We start from the raw sequence: 15,987 nt of genomic DNA on the forward strand, positions 1-15,987 counted from the left end.
AGCAAGTTCTGTACTAAAGAAGAATGATTCGAGTAGACCGATAAATGACGCAAGTTTTTCGGATCTATATGTTTTGGTCGACACAAATGAAATAGACGTGGATTGCCATGATTCAGCGCAGAGAGAGGTGTATCATGCGCTGTTGGCCAAAGTCAAGGCGGATCCTGCTTTCTACAAGGAGGCGATAATGTCAAGTGAAAGGAAGAAGTGGAAAGAGGCGATTGGAGACGAGTTGAGAATTATGGTTGAAAATGTTGTCTGGAGACTGGTGGACCGACCAAATATGAAGAGAATAAGAGAGAAACCTACTGTTATAAAGCCTAGGTGGGTATTAAGGAAGAAGATAGATGAGAATGGTGCGACTAGATATAAAGGTGGATTAGTTGTGAGAGGGTGTAAAGACAGAAACGACTATGATATGTTGGAAAGTTATACTCCGGTTTCTCGTCTGACACTGATGAGATCAATGCTGGCCACAACGAACAAATAATATCTGGAAATATGTTAGTTATATGTGAAAAACCGCATTTCTGAATGGTACGGTTGATAACGAGATATTTATGGAAATATCTGAAGGAACAGATTGTAATGAACAGCTTAGACGAGGAAAGGTGTGTGAATTGGATGGAGCCTTATATGGATTGAAGATCAGTTCAAAGAGGTGGAATGAAAAAATTTATTGGAATAGCTGAAAAAGTGAGACTGACAACAAGTGATGCGGAACCATGTTTGTGCTCTTGGTGAGGTGGAGAAAAGTTTCTGATTTTACTCTTGTGGGTTGATAATATGCTGATAGCGAGTGATGATATGGAGAGACTGGTAGAAGTAAAAAGAAAATTGATAAATGAATTTGAGATGACTGATTTAGGAGAGCCGAAGGAATTCTTGGGTTTTAGAATTAGACGAGAGCTAGAAAAGAAAGTATTGAAAATAAATCAAAGCGGATACATAGAAAAGGTTTTGAAAAAGTTTGGGTTCAGTGCAACGAATCCGTAATGCACGCCTATGGTCACAAATCAAGTGGTGAATAGAAAAAGAAAAGAGAGAGACAGGATTACAAAGAGACAGAGCTAGATAAAACTGCAACAAGGTGTAATGCACCTTATAGTAGGCATATGCTACCTATAGTAAGCAGTTTGTTGTATTTGGCGAATGCTACTAGACCAGATATATTGTATGTGGTGAATGTGATGAGTAGGTACCAAATAAATCCGACTAAGAATGACTGGAGTATGGCGAAGAGAGTGTTTAGATATGTGAAGTGAACGATAGATTATAGCTTAACTTATATGGGTGAATGTGATAATTTGGAAGGAAATTCAGATGCTAGTCTTGCGGACTGCAAGAGATCACTTACTATGATATGTTATGTGATCAAGCTGAGTATGTTGCGATGAGTGAGACGTGTCAGGAATTGGTGTCTGTGAATAATTCTTTGAGTCTGATTTTAAATAGGTCGTTTGTGCCGATGAGACTGAGATTTGACATCAAATCTGCTGAGTCGAATGCAAGGACAAAAGGTGGCAATAAACTTAGACATTTGACTGACACAAAAAGTGGCACTATGTGAAAGAATACGTGAATCGTAAATTGGATGTCATCTAGAGAACAAATAGCGGACCTGTTCACTAAACTTCTTGCTTATAGACAGCACAAAACATTGATAGACAGAATATTGAATAGAGTAGAGTGACTGCTATGAGATGAGATAGATGAGAATCAGAATAATTGGAAATATATGTGACCTTTTAGGCCGTGATGTGTGAGATGAGACTAGGAAAGAAGAGAATAGAGGAGAGAAAGACTGAGAAATCAGCACTAGACGAGCAAGGAAATGGAAGTAGAGAAAGACGAGTGGAGAATAGAAAAGAAGCTGCGAACGGGAGGCAGTGTTGGAGTAAGCGTTCTTTCCCTCTCCACTGTCTTTCCCCTACCTAGGCAACTAGCGAGGTCCGCGCTACGCGCTGGACGACTGCACTTCCGTGACGAGTCATGACGCGACGAGATGCGACACATCCTTTGTAATTAAAGAGTTCAAATATAGACAAGTAATTAAGTATATACTCTGTGTTTTATAATTCACGCGTCCAGAATTCCCACACCATCCTGACATTTTTCCTGTACCAAAATGCTCATTAAGGCTTAGTTTTTGAATTATTAATAAAAAACACTGACCACTCAGGGCATGCACAGCCCGCGGGTTCACTGTCAGCCACGAAAGTGTTGAACACGAGAACCAGGTTTAACTGCGGTCACGAACAAACACTTCGGCACAATGTCGCTTACAGTAAACGTCAATAAAGAACCTATTTACTAATATTTACTATGTTATCGTTGCGGTCCCGAGTACACTCTTGCAATGCACAGCAGATTTCAGAGTACATTACATACATACGCTATGACTTTTCAACGCACTGACGTGTATCATTATGCATTTGAATACTCACTTCTATACTATAATCGCTTATCAAAATTTCTAATTAGTTAGCAACTGTGATTTAGCATAATGTATATAGATCGATACCTCGCTGCTAATCGACATTTTTTCTAATTGTTTTATTTAATTGTTTTAATAACTGCGTAAATAATAATATGAGAATTAATAAAAAAATTATGATTCGAATGAATAGTAGATATATGGTATCTTATTTTTAAAGTATTTATTTCAAGAAAGTATTGGATATGTAAGTACTATTGCCTCTTACATTTTCTGCATCATTTTCTATTTCATCACTTTGGTAAAGCGGTTTAAGGGCACAGACTCCTTGTGCCATGACCTGTATGCGAGCACTCACACAATCAACGAAAAGCATGCACGTATACGCCATGCGTGAGAGAGACACTCGATTTCGTAGATTTCGTTTTTCGTCTCGATAATTGCACAAATGAAATTTTCGCGGGTACAGCACCCACGAGAATACTTCACCACAGGGTGGACTAGTCCGTTTGAACGCTATTAAACACCATACGTTGAGAAAAATGGTATTTTCGACACTGTAAGATTGAGACAGACACTGTTGTAAGCAAACAACATGGCTGCCGAATGCTGCGTTCGGCTGCATTTTAGCAAATATTGGACGATTTAAGGGCACCGATTCCTTGCGCCATGACCTGTATGCGTGCACTCACACAATCAACGAAAAGCATGCACGTATACGCCATGCGTGAGAGAGACACTCGATTTCGTAAATTTCGTTTTTCGTCTCGATAATTGCACAAATGAAATTTTCGCGGATACAGCACCCACGAGAATACTTCACCACAGGGTGGACTAGTCCGTTTGAACGCTATTAAACACCATACGTTGAGAAAAATGGTATTTTCGACACTGTAAGATTGAGACAGACACTGTTGTAAGCAAACAACATGGCTGCCGAATGCTGCGTTCGGCTGCATTTTAGCAAATATTGGACGATTTAATGGTTTTTTCGCCCATAGCACACCAGACCACCCTTCCTTGAACTAGCACAATGTCACTGAAATTCGATTTCTCACCATTTATCACTTCTGGAAGACGTAAAACGAAATTTACGATTTGCACGCATCAGACGTCAAATAGACGGAAGAATAGTTCACTGATTTTCCGTCAGAGGCATTGATGGTATATTTGACCACGTTATCATCGGGGTCGATAAAAACACAAATCAGTCGATAAATGTAAATTCTAATTTGACACCACAAACGGCTACGCGAATATAGCCACAAGTATGGCATAGTTGCCGCAACGTATTAAGACTTCTGTCACGCTGTTGCCACATCTGTTACAATTGCAACAGGCTCGAGCCGATTTTGATTCCTGCCAGACATAGAAAAGAATAGGGCGCTCGAAAGAGAAAGAGGTCCGAGAATGAAACAATACATGTACTAATGTGTGCAACCATCAAACTTTTTTATTCATATTTATAATCATGTTTTTTTATTAATTAAATGACAGATAGAATACTTGAAATGGTATGCCAGAAAAATGAATTATAAAACTTGCACCATATACAGTGAAAACTCGATAAATGTACATAACTATTGCCGGTCCACTCCGCAACTGATATAGAATAGGAGAATCATTTTTCAAATTTGATTGCCTAGTCAGTAAACACTGATTAGAAAGAGTCAGTAGCTAAAGACGAAAGAGGGACTGAAACCGGGATTTATTGCCTTCATTTAAATGTCCCGTGTCAATGTGACCATACTTAAATATAAAGTTTTTTATTTGGTACTTTTTGTTAATAAAAATTTCACTATCATGTGGAGAAGATTTTTCTCATTAAAATGAAGCTAAACACAATATAAATCGATCAACATTTAGTAGCATAATATGTATTGGATTAAATGTTGTGCTTGCGAGTCTTTCTCTCTTTGTTTATCTTTCTTGCGCTATCCTTTTCTATGTTCGGAAACATCAAAGAACGACGGATTCGTGGTGCTGGTAGGGGTGGAATGAATGAAATAATACACATAACGTAAGTACGCGACCATAAGACTTATAGGAATGAAAACTACCTGACATAATAATTTCAAGAAGAGAATAAGAAATAAAGAAATGAATAATGAATTTTAATATAATTCTGTCACACTTAGACTGGGATGCCCTGTATATGCAGGTACAATTATATTAAAATTCATTATTATATTTCAGATGAAAAAAATTTCAATAACACGTGGCTGGAGTGGCTGTCATGGTAATCGACGATGTAGACGTCGCGGAGAAAGAAGAGGCATTGTTTATATTTATTGATTATATTTCAATCAATAAATATTGTATATTATAGATCAATTTAAATGTCTTTATTTTTCATTCCTTTCCTGAAATTATTAATGCCATATAGTTTTTATTCCTATAAGTTTTATAGTCGCGTACGTTATGTGTATTACAGAGTCTCATCGAATCTGTCGTAGCGTGTGACTATATTTCCGCCGATCGGCCCTACGTTGTTTCATTCATGATACTCCTTCTCTTTCTCTCGCGCTATCCTTTTCTATGTCCGCCAGGAATCAAAATCTCGCTCGGCTCGAGCAAATTCATTTTGCTAGATGGTCACAGATGCGGCAACACCGCGATAGAACTCTCAAATGATGTGATTTGGCAACTATGCCACCTCACTTTCGTTTCTTATTCTGCATAATGACGTTAGATGTCACACCGTCAAATGTCGAATTTCTCAATTATGTGTTTTCACGATTGCCCGATTCTTTCCAATGGCGCTTACATCGATTCGGAGGAGGCCTCGAAGGAGTCTGTGCCCTTAACTTTATGTACAGGGTGTTTCAGTCGATTCTGACATCTTGATTTCCTCGGTATTGTGGCACGTAGTGAAAAATATTTCATAAGGTACTTAAATGGTATTGAGTGGGGCATGTTCTGGTGTTATTAGCTTTTTCGTACGTAGACGCGTCAAGGATATATGAAGGTCAATTTTGTTTTTTTATATGGAATGGGGTACTTTTTTATGCATCAAACGATGCAGCTAGACATTCTTTATAAAAAAGTACTGATCTATGTATGTCGAAAAGCTGGTAGTTTAGAAGATATTTCAGTTTAAATAATTCTAAAATTCATACTGACATTAGCGTTTATTTACAAGTATGGTTCAACATAATGACCATTTGCATCACAGCATTTTTGAAATCGATGAAGTAAGGACTGGCTATTTAAAGGATAAAGTTTACGCGAAAGATTCAACTACAGTGACTAGCGGAAGCAGCGTATTATCGACGAATGCAGCAAAATATCAGCCGTTACATTAAATAACGTAGGCCATTCCTTACTTCATCGATTTCAAAAATGCTGTGATGCAAATGGTCATTATGTTGAACCATACTTGTAAATAAACGCTAATGTCAGTATGAATTTTAGAATTATTTAAACTGAAATATCTTCTAAACTACCAGCTTTTCGACATACATAGATCAGTACTTTTTTATAAAGAATGTCTAGCTGCATCGTTTGATGCATACAAAAGTACCCCATTCCATATAAAAAAACAAAATTGACCTTCATATATCCTTGACGCGTCTACGTACGAAAAAGCTAATAACACCAGAACATGCCCCACTCAATACCATTTAAGTACCTTATGAAATATTTTTCACTACGTGCCACAATACCGAGGAAATCAAGATGTCAAAATCGGCTGAGACACCCTGTATACTAGTAGCAACAGCGGCGAATTCTGTCGCAGCGAAACAGTCAAACGCAGTTGAATATAAATAATCTCGTGAGCACCGAGTGGCTGGTGTTGGTGTCGTGTACAGCGTTATTTAAGTGCTTATAATTTTGAAAATTTTTTTAAGTTAAAAAGAGCTAATTTATACATGCATTTTCAAAAGTCCAAAAGTTCGAAAAATGGAATAAAAAAAAAAATCGATCTTTTTACATTTTTGGACTAGAATCTGCTATTACATGAACAAATATATTAATAATATTTTATGTTAATTATCTGTAGGTTACAAACACATCAGTGGAGTGAAAATACTATCAAAACTGTGGTCAGATCATACTGGCAAGTGCATGATGGCTACGTAGAAAGAACTATGCAAATAATAGTTACCCCTAAAGTTCGTGCTGAGGTTAGAGCTCACTTCAATTGCCCGGAATTAGAAGGTGCAGAGTTGGAGGATCAGGGGGAAGATGGTACAGCATTAACGCATTGGGAAAAACGAGTATTTGAGGTAAGCCTCTAGTCGACAGTTTCTTCTTTTGCGTCAAAATGAGAGATGGACTGTAATCTAGATTTTACAGGATTGAATCTAACTTACTCCAATGTAATTCTATTTAATTCGGGTAATTCTTATAACTTGCAAAGAAAGGTCTCGAGCAGTTACACTCCGATTTTGATGAAACTGTGCCGATTTTAAAAATAGCCAACAATACGTACATACGTATTCTATGATACATACGTATTTTTTTAGCTGCGGTAATTCACTCTTAAACGGTGAAGTCACCCTCTAAAGGTTGAGTTTGTTACGTTGCGAGTGAGAGGCGACGCGCAGCGTACAAAATTAAGATAATTTTTAGATCTTATTTTCTATATTGAATTTATTTGGTTTATTATTTAATTGCGCGGTTGCGAAAGGTATTAGCGCTGCCACCAGTCCTGATCATATATGACGACCGTTTTTGCGATCGTCCTCTATGTTCAGAACAATTTAAAAAGACAGTAAATTTTCGATATTGGATTTACTGCTGGGTTCGTTGATACTCTAGTCCCGTATGGGCCCTTCGTATGAATTTATGCAAATTTGGTAGGCGTGAAATGTAATGAGGAATGTGTTTGATGTTTGAATTAAATCGAAACTGAATATGTGTAACAAAGAATATAATTTCAGGAAAATAAGTAATATATCAAAACATAACAATCGATAAGGAAAGTGTTTGTTTGACAAAAGGTACGAGCTGTAAGCAATATAAGTGAAAGATGAATTATATATATATGTGTTTAAATAATCAAAGGTGAAGATCGCTTATCGGAAAAGACTAGTTTAAATCAGTTTTTATATACGCGATCAGATTCGAACGACGACGAGGTCTTTAAGCAATCGAATTTTATAATGCAATTTATTTGCAACTAATTATTCTGAAACTGAGGGAAACAAACCCAGGGGAATATTTCCAGCACCAGACGGTCTCGTAGGCCGTCCCTCGTTTGATTAATTAGAAATTGCATCAAATTAAACGGAACGAAAAAAAAAAATAATCAAAACAATTATCAATACCTTAACGACTTGTTGAACGGAACGATCTAGAAGAAATGTTTTGCCTCACAATTAGACAGATTCGTCGTATTAATAGAATAAAATAGACAACTCACCGAACTTGATGTTATAACGATATATGATAATATAATTTATTGCTTTGTAATTGCTGATGTTGTCTGGAATTTGGAAAGGCGAAGAATAGATGAGAAGAAATGTCACACCCGCACTACGCGTTCACGATCGGCCTTTTTTAACGGTATTTGCGGATTAAAACGAGACGATACAATGCGAATACGAAACGGAATTACAACCCGACGCGAGAAAAGAAAATAATTAATTACGAACGGTTTAAAATCAAAAGAGAAAAATAGTTAATTGAAAAGTGTGAAATTTAACGTATCCGTATGAGTCCTTGCCACGAAACACGAATTAAACACAATCTCGTCACTCTGCCTTGCTTCCCGAAGGAACTTTGTCGAGCAGATCAATTACGCGAATTTGTCGACAACTATATCTCTACGCGAACACAGGCTCCCCGTCACGTACCTTACGATTTTTCGACGAAGAGTGATTTGGCTCAGTCAAGCGATCGACGTCTCAGGGTTCGACCCGCAATCGGTACCCCAAGGGGGAACATCATTTGGCAAATCATGATACGCATCGAAGGAGAAGGCCCACCCGTACTGGTTTGTCGAGGCGCGTTTCCCGAATTCTCATCCCTTCTTGATCTTTCTTTCCAGCCTTATCTAATGTTGTCTATTCCTTTCTATCTTCTCTAGCGCTACAACAATTTTCGTGCGTCGCAATTTCTGGAATATTCGACAACTATTCTATGAATATTCGACGAACATTCTAGTTTGATTTTATTTAATGTTTTAAACTACGAGGCTATTACGACTAATATATTGGTATCGACGGAACGCTTTCATTAACGGTGTTCATTTCGCGTTGATTAGGTTGTTGCTAATCATTAAATAATATTGATTATTTGCGTTTTACGGATTTACGTGATAGAGAATACGGTGGTCTATAATTTATCGTTAGTTAATTATTGATTGGCAGTGTCGCATCTATTTCAACGCGAGTCTACGCGTAATTAATTGTTAACCTATTCTAGAACATTCTTTGTTCAAACGCTCGGCAGATTTCCGTTGCCTGGTTACAGGCATATAATTGTTACAATACGTGTTTATTGTCCTAGTCGAACCTTGTTCCGAACGTTCTTGAACGTTGGTCGTCGTTTTCAAATTCTCAGTGGTTGTCAGGCATACCTCTTACTTCGCTCGATCATTCTTTCTTTTATGCATTTCAATCAAGTCGCTTTTATGGTTTTATAACGTTGCATTCTATTCTCGTGTGGAAGGATCGACTGGCGCACCTATTACAGGTAGGAGAGATATCCTGCTAGTCGAGGTAAAACAAAAATCGTATCTTTTCAGTACTACGCGGTTAGCATGGGAAAGGTTCCAAGTGCGAAGCACTGCTTAAAGACTCCTTGTGCCATGACCTGTATGCGAGCACTCACACAATCAACGAAAAGCATGCACGTATACGCCATGCGTGAGAGAGACACTCGATTTCGTAGATTTCGTTTTTCGTCTCGATAATTGCACAAATGAAATTTTCGCGGATACAGCACCCACGAGAATACTTCACCACAGGGTGGACTAGTCCGTTTGAACGCTATTAAACACCATACGTTGAGAAAACTGGTATTTTCGACACTGTAAGATTGAGACAGACACTGTTGTAAGCAAACAACATGGCTGCCGAATGCTGCGTTCGGCTGCATTTTAGCAAATATTGGACGATTTAATGGTTTTTTCGCCCATAGCACACCAGACCACCCTTCCTTGAACTAGCACAATGTCACTGAAATTCGATTTTTCACAATTTATCACTTCTGGAAGACGTAAGACGAAATTTACGATTTGCACGCATCAGACGTCAAATAGACGGAAGAATAGTTCACTGATTTTCCGTCAGAGGCATTGATGGTATATTTGACCACGTTATCATCGGGGTCGATAAAAACACAAATCAGTCGATAAATGTAAATTCTAATTTGACACAACGGCTACGCGAATATAGCCACAAGTATGGCATAGTTGCCGCAACGTATTAAGACTTCTGTCACGCTGTTGCCGCATCTGTTACAATTGCAACAGGCTCGAGCCGATTTTGATTCCTGCCAGACATAGAAAACAATAGGGCGCTCGAGAGAGAACGAGGTCCGAGAATGAAACAATACACGTACTAATGTGTTCAACCATCAAACTTTTTTATTCATATTTATAATCATGTTTTTTTATTAATTAATTGACAGATAGAATACTTGAAATGGTATGCCAGAAAAATGAATTATAAAACTTGCACCATATACAGTGAAAACTCGCTAAATGTACGTAACTATTGCCGGTCCACTCCGCAACTGTTATGGAATAGGAGAATCATTTTTCAAATTTGATTGCCTAGTCAGTAAACACTGATTAGAAAGAGTCAGTAGCTAAAGACGAAAGAGGGACTGAAACCGGGATTTATTGCTATCATTTAAATGTCCCGTGTCAATGTGACCATACTTAAATATAGTTTTTTATTTGGTACTTTTTGTTAATAAAAATTTCACTATCATGTGGAGAAGATTTTTCTCATTAAAATGAAGCTAAACACAATATAAATCGATCAACATTTAGTAGCATAATATTGGATTAAATGTTGTGCTTGCGAGTCTTTCTCTCTTTGTTTATCCTTCTTGCGCTATCCTTTTCTATGTTCGGAAACATCAAAGAACGACGGATGCTGGTAGGGGTAGAATGAATGAAATAATACACATAACGTAAGACTTATAGGAATGAAAACTACCTGACATAATAATTTCAAGAAGGGAATAAAAAATAAAGAAATGAATAATGAATTTTAATATAATTCTGTCACACTTAGACTGGGACACCCTGTATATGCAGGTACAATTATATTAAAATTCATTATTATATTTCAGATGAAAAAAATTTCAATAACACGTGGCTGGAGTGGCTGTCATGGTAATCGACGACGTAGACGTCGCAGAGAAAGAAGAGGCATTGTTTATATTTATTGATTACATTTCAATCAATAAATATTGTATATTATAGATCAATTTACATGTCTTTATTTTTCATTCCTTTCCTGAAATTATTAATGCCATATAGTTTTTATTCCTATAAGTTTTATAGTCGCGTACGTTATGTGTATTACAGAGTCTCATCGAATCTGTCGTAGCGTGTGACTGTATTTACGCCGATCGGCCCTACGTTGTTTCATTCATGATACTCCTTCTCTTTCTCTCGCGCTGTCCTTTTCTATGTCCGCCAGGAATCAAAATCTCGCTCGGCTCGAGCAAATTCATTTTGCTAGATGGTCACAGATGCGGCAACACCGCGATAGAACTCTCAAATGATGTGAGTTGGCAACTATGCCACCTCACTTTCGTTTCTTATTCTGCATAATGACGTTAGATGTCACACCGTCAAATGTCGAATTTCTCTATTATGTGTTTTCACGATTGCCCGATTCTTTCCAATGGCGCTTGCATCGATTCGGAGGAGGCCTGGAAAAAGTCTGGGCCCATAACCGCGCAGCGAAGAGTGTTTACGATACCCCTCCCTTAACGGTCTAGAATTTCGAAGTCTTTGTCACTACGCAGTTTCGACGACGCAATCGTTCTAAGGAAGGTTGACTTTATTATTTGAAAGAAACTAAATATAGCCTCCTTTGTGTGCCTCGCCTGGGATTATCTCCAAGTGCTACGCACTGACGAGGTACGCAAATTCGGTATATTGAATGGTTGAAACTATGAAACTATTGGAAAGAAATAAAAAAAAAGAATTATTAGTTTAACCTCAAACCCCTTTCTTGTGTTCTTCATGTGGAATATTTCCAACTGCATGCGCACCCGATGAGGAACGCAAGGTTGAGTTATTGAAAAATAAACCCGGACGTAACAATAGTAATTGAGGGACGAGAAATCGAATGAGACCAATTACAGAGTTGGTTCTCTAACCGTTTCAAAGATACAGGTAACTAATAGTTAGCCCGTAAACTAGACGTAACTAGAAATAATTATCACAAATAACTTAAATTGGTTTTCGAAGGTTACTCCACCTTTTTTTTTGCGCGGGGGAAATCTTCAAAAGCCCCTCTAGGGAGGGGCCAGGGGTAATGCGGGATTTTTACCCGCTAAAACCCCCACGGTAGCCTGCACTAGGCTAGGCTGTAGGGAGGGCCCCGGGACCCCTGACAAACAGGAAGTGGAGTCTGAGCTTCGGTGAAGTGCATGCGCCAGCTCTGTCGTACCCAAGCTTTCGTTTATACCGGCCGGTGTTGAAGGCGTCAACCACTGCTGAGGGTCACGTTCGTAGGTGTTGTGAACAGCGAGCTTGGAAAAGCCCCTTCTTCACCAGTTAAGGATCATCAGAAGAGTAGACTGTCCCTTTCGGGAAGTGACCTACTTAGCCGTTTCCCCTGTGTAGCCGTGCATGCACGACACCGTAGACGAAACGTTTCCAGTGGAGGCCACGAGGGGGCGAAGTCACCAGCGCGAGGCTCAGTCTCATACGGGTTTGCGCGCCTGTCACGCAAGTGTTCATGCTTGGGAGAATGCGACACCCGCAAGTACAGAGTGAGCTGTCTATGTCGGTGTTATTCTTATCTGTTGTTCGTCCTGGTCCTGAGGCGTCGATGCCATAGCTGCTCCTTTCTTTTTAGGATTTCTTCTGCGGTGTTCTTAAACTTTGAGTATGTTTGAGGGTTGATTATTTGGTGTGATTCCAGTGGCCAGGTTAGGTTGAGCTCTGCAAATTTCTCTACTAGCTGGTGCATTTCCTCTCTGTATGTGTCGCAGTGAATTAGCGCATGTATTGGTGATGCTACGGAGCCACATGTGTAGTATTTGTTGGCGGAGATGCTGTGTTTGTGTAGGTATTGTGCGAAGTCGCCGTGTTCTGAATAAACTGTGTTGTGCAGTGATTCACGTGTAGCCATGTCATACTTATCCTGTCTCTGACGTCCGGCAGCATGGTAAAGGCGTGCCTCCCTCCTTCCGAGGTTTCCCATCGTTGTTGCCATTGCTGGAAGAGGTGGATTTTTATTTCCTGTATTATCGCATCCGGGTTGATGTCCTCCGGGAAACTGCGGTTCTGTGTTTGAAATGAGATTCCTTTTCTTACCTTGTACCTGAGTGTTGCTTCCTGCATTTTAAGATCTATTGGTAGTCCCCCTGCGATGACTAGCAACGACATTGTGAACGTTGTTCTATAGGCTTTCGTTACTCTGAGAAGGGCGTTCCTTTGGGCTGCCATCAGTCTTGCTATGTTGCCTTTCGTGAGTTTGTCGCTCCGGGCTACTGCCGCGTATGTCATCATTGGTATGAAAGTTCCTCGGTACAATGTTGATAGGCACTTATGCCTCAGTCCCCAGTCTTTCCTCACTAGCCTGGCAAGTGCGTTGAATTTCGAGTCGCACCTGCTTTTTAGCTTTTCGACATGAGTCCTGACATATAATCCTCTGTCAAAGTGTATCCCGAGGTACTTGACGGTGTTCTTGTATGAAATCTGTTTGTTGTCTATTTTGATCTTTGGTGGTCTTTTGAGGTCCAGTATTCTTTTATATAGTGTCATCTCTATTTTTGATTCGGAGAGTTTAAGTTTCTCATTCGCGCACCGCGTTTGAATGAGAATCACTATGGCTTGTCCTTTCTCTTCTAGCTCGCGTCGACTATTTCCGAAGATGAATACGTTAAGATCGTCGGCGAAGGCTATAGCTTCGGTGTCCGCGTTCTTCAGCTCGTTGAGGAGGTCGTCGAATATCAGGTTCCATAGCGGCCCAGGATGGATCCTTGCGGGCAGCCTCTCGTTACCATCTTCATGGTTTCCTTGTTCCTGCCACAGAGTTTCACAGAGCGGTCCCTAAGGTAACTAGAAATTAGCCCGTAGATGTTCTTCGAACAGCCTCTCTCTCTTAATCTGTGGAGGATGCTCGGTTATCAAACGTGGTCAAACGCACCAGCGATGTCAAAGAGAATGGCACGAACGTATTTTTTGTCACAGTTGGAGACCAGTGTCCGCATTTGGATTATGACGTCTTCCGTAGATCTTCCTTTCTAGAACCCGTATTGGCGCTCTGCTGCGAATTCTTTATGGCAAAATACTGGCTCAAGCCTCCTGGCAATGAGCTTCTCCAGCGCCTTTCCGATAACTGGGAGGAGGCATATTGGCCGGTACGATGTTGGTACTAAGTCGTCTTTGTCAAGGCTCTTCAGAAGAACTCGGATACTCCCCGTTTTTCAGATTCTAGGAAAACATCCTTTCCTGAGACAACAGGCATTGAAAAGCCCGTTCAAGTACCGCGTAGGAGGCCTTTAGTACTTCTACTTCGATTTGGTCAGGTCCTGGTGCTTTGCGATTCCGTAGCTGCTTCACTGCTGCTGCGATCTCAGCACTAGTGAAATCGTCAGAGTCCCTGGTGTCCGGGGTTGTGTCGCAGGCGTCTCTTCTTTCCCTCTGTGTGTCCGTGCTGTCCTCGTCGTCGTTCGGTACTAGGGCCTGCAGAACGTTGTGGCAGTTTTCTCCTACGTTATCGTGTGTGCGGAACCGGATTTGCAGGTGGCTAGAGCTCGTTCTGGTATGATCTTCTGCGCGCTTAACGTGTACACCATGTCCCACAGATTGGCATTTCCTTCTCGTGATACGAATTCCTCCCAGCTGTTCTTCTTGGCTCTTCTGACTTCATTCGTGTACTTATTCTTGACCCTTCTGTAATCGGATTTAAGTTGGTTTCTGAGCTCCGGGTTCTTCTCTTGTTGAAAGGCCTTACGGCGGCGGTACGTTAGTTTCTTGAGTTTCGTTAGAGAGTCGGTCCACCAAGGAACGGGATAGTGGCGTATTGTCTTCGGCTTTAAGGTTTTTTTGCATGCCTTAAATATGCAGGTCTGTAAGACTTCGGCTGCCTTCTCTACATCTTCGTTGAGAACGTCTTCCCATCCTGGTGTCATTTCCTCCATTTGTGTCAACAGAATCTCTTGAAACTTCTACCAGTCGGCGTGGTTCGTTTGGAATCTCGGAGCCACAGGGTTAGAAAGAGACGCAGTCTCGGTTGTCAGATTGAAGCAGATAAGGTTGTGGTCGCTACTAGTCCAGCCATCCTTCACGGCCCAGGCGTCAATGAGATGCGTCGTTGTGTACGACCCCAGCGTCACATCGATGTTGGATGTACCTACCATACTGGGGCTGAGTACGTTGGTGGGTTTCCTGCTTCGTTGAGTACTATTAGGTTGTTCCGGGCTATTGGTTGTTCAAGTTTCTCTCCTCGTTCGTCCGTGATGTTGCTGTGCCAGATTGGTGATTTTGCGTTCGCATCTGCTGCTATTATTACTTTTTCGTGTTATTTCTTCCACGAGCTGAATGTATCGGTCGATGTCGTGGGAGTATTGGAAGTACATGCTGACTAGGTATATTCGGCCGAGGCTACCTTTAACTTCTACGCAGGTGCAGTGCTCATTGCTAAGCTGAGCGACCTTCAGCACCGTGAGGTTCCTGTTCTTGATGGCAATCGCAAACTGCGCGGTTTGGTTCTGCTTTCCACCGGTGACGACGATCGTGTTTCTGACGAATCCAAGTATTTTCCTTATTGCATTGTGCAGCTCCTGCATGAGAAGAATGTCCAGCCCTTGCTGGTCCATTAGCCTATTGGCTTCGATGGTGACTATTTGTGATCTCCTCATGTTTAGCTGCGCGACGTTCAACCGGGTCGTTCCGTCGCTTACGATCTATAGTCGGTTCTAGACAAGACTTGGTTGATTGCTGCTACATACGCTGGGCAGTCCTTGTCTGTGACGCAGTGATCGTGCAGTTTTTGAAAGTGTGGCCTGCGGCTGCGCATACGTCGTGCTCATTCTTTCAGTGTTTGGACATAATGTCCGAATCCCTGACACTTATAGCACCTCGTTGCTGCGATGAAGTCCTGTGCCTGGCAGTACTGCCACATTAGGTAGAGGCGCTTCTTCTTCACTAATAGGTTCCTTATTCCTTTGGATGTTTCCAGCACGACGTTGCAGCTTTCCTTGTTGTTTTTGTTACCTGTTTTAAAAGCTACCTTCATTTGATGTTTGTACTTACTTCCTTCTTGGAGGTCCAGATTCTGCTTCATTATGGCCTGAATGATTTCGTTGTCGTCTTTCCTAGGGGCACCGAAGACGATTAGGCGTAGATTCTTCTTTGCCAGTACGTCCACTGAGAAACCTGCAGCTTTCAGCTTTCAGTA

At 40.6% G+C, this 15,987-nt stretch overlaps 1 protein-coding gene across 1 annotated transcript in view; it reads left to right on the forward strand.

The window, feature by feature from the left end:
• The window catches only part of LOC114880352 (leishmanolysin-like peptidase), a gene marked incomplete at its 5' end in the record, with an annotated part of 296,152 nt that overhangs the window by 106,142 nt on the left and 174,023 nt on the right, over positions 1-15,987 (forward strand). Inside the window, one exon of the mRNA XM_046287191.1 lies at positions 6,441-6,666. Coding sequence (XP_046143147.1) covers positions 6,441-6,666 — 226 coding nt within the window. The remainder of the gene's footprint in view (positions 1-6,440; positions 6,667-15,987) is intronic.

The sequence above is a fragment of the Osmia bicornis genome, chromosome 9 (assembly GCF_907164935.1).
Source record: "Osmia bicornis bicornis chromosome 9, iOsmBic2.1, whole genome shotgun sequence".
NCBI lineage: Eukaryota > Metazoa > Arthropoda > Insecta > Hymenoptera > Megachilidae > Osmia > Osmia bicornis.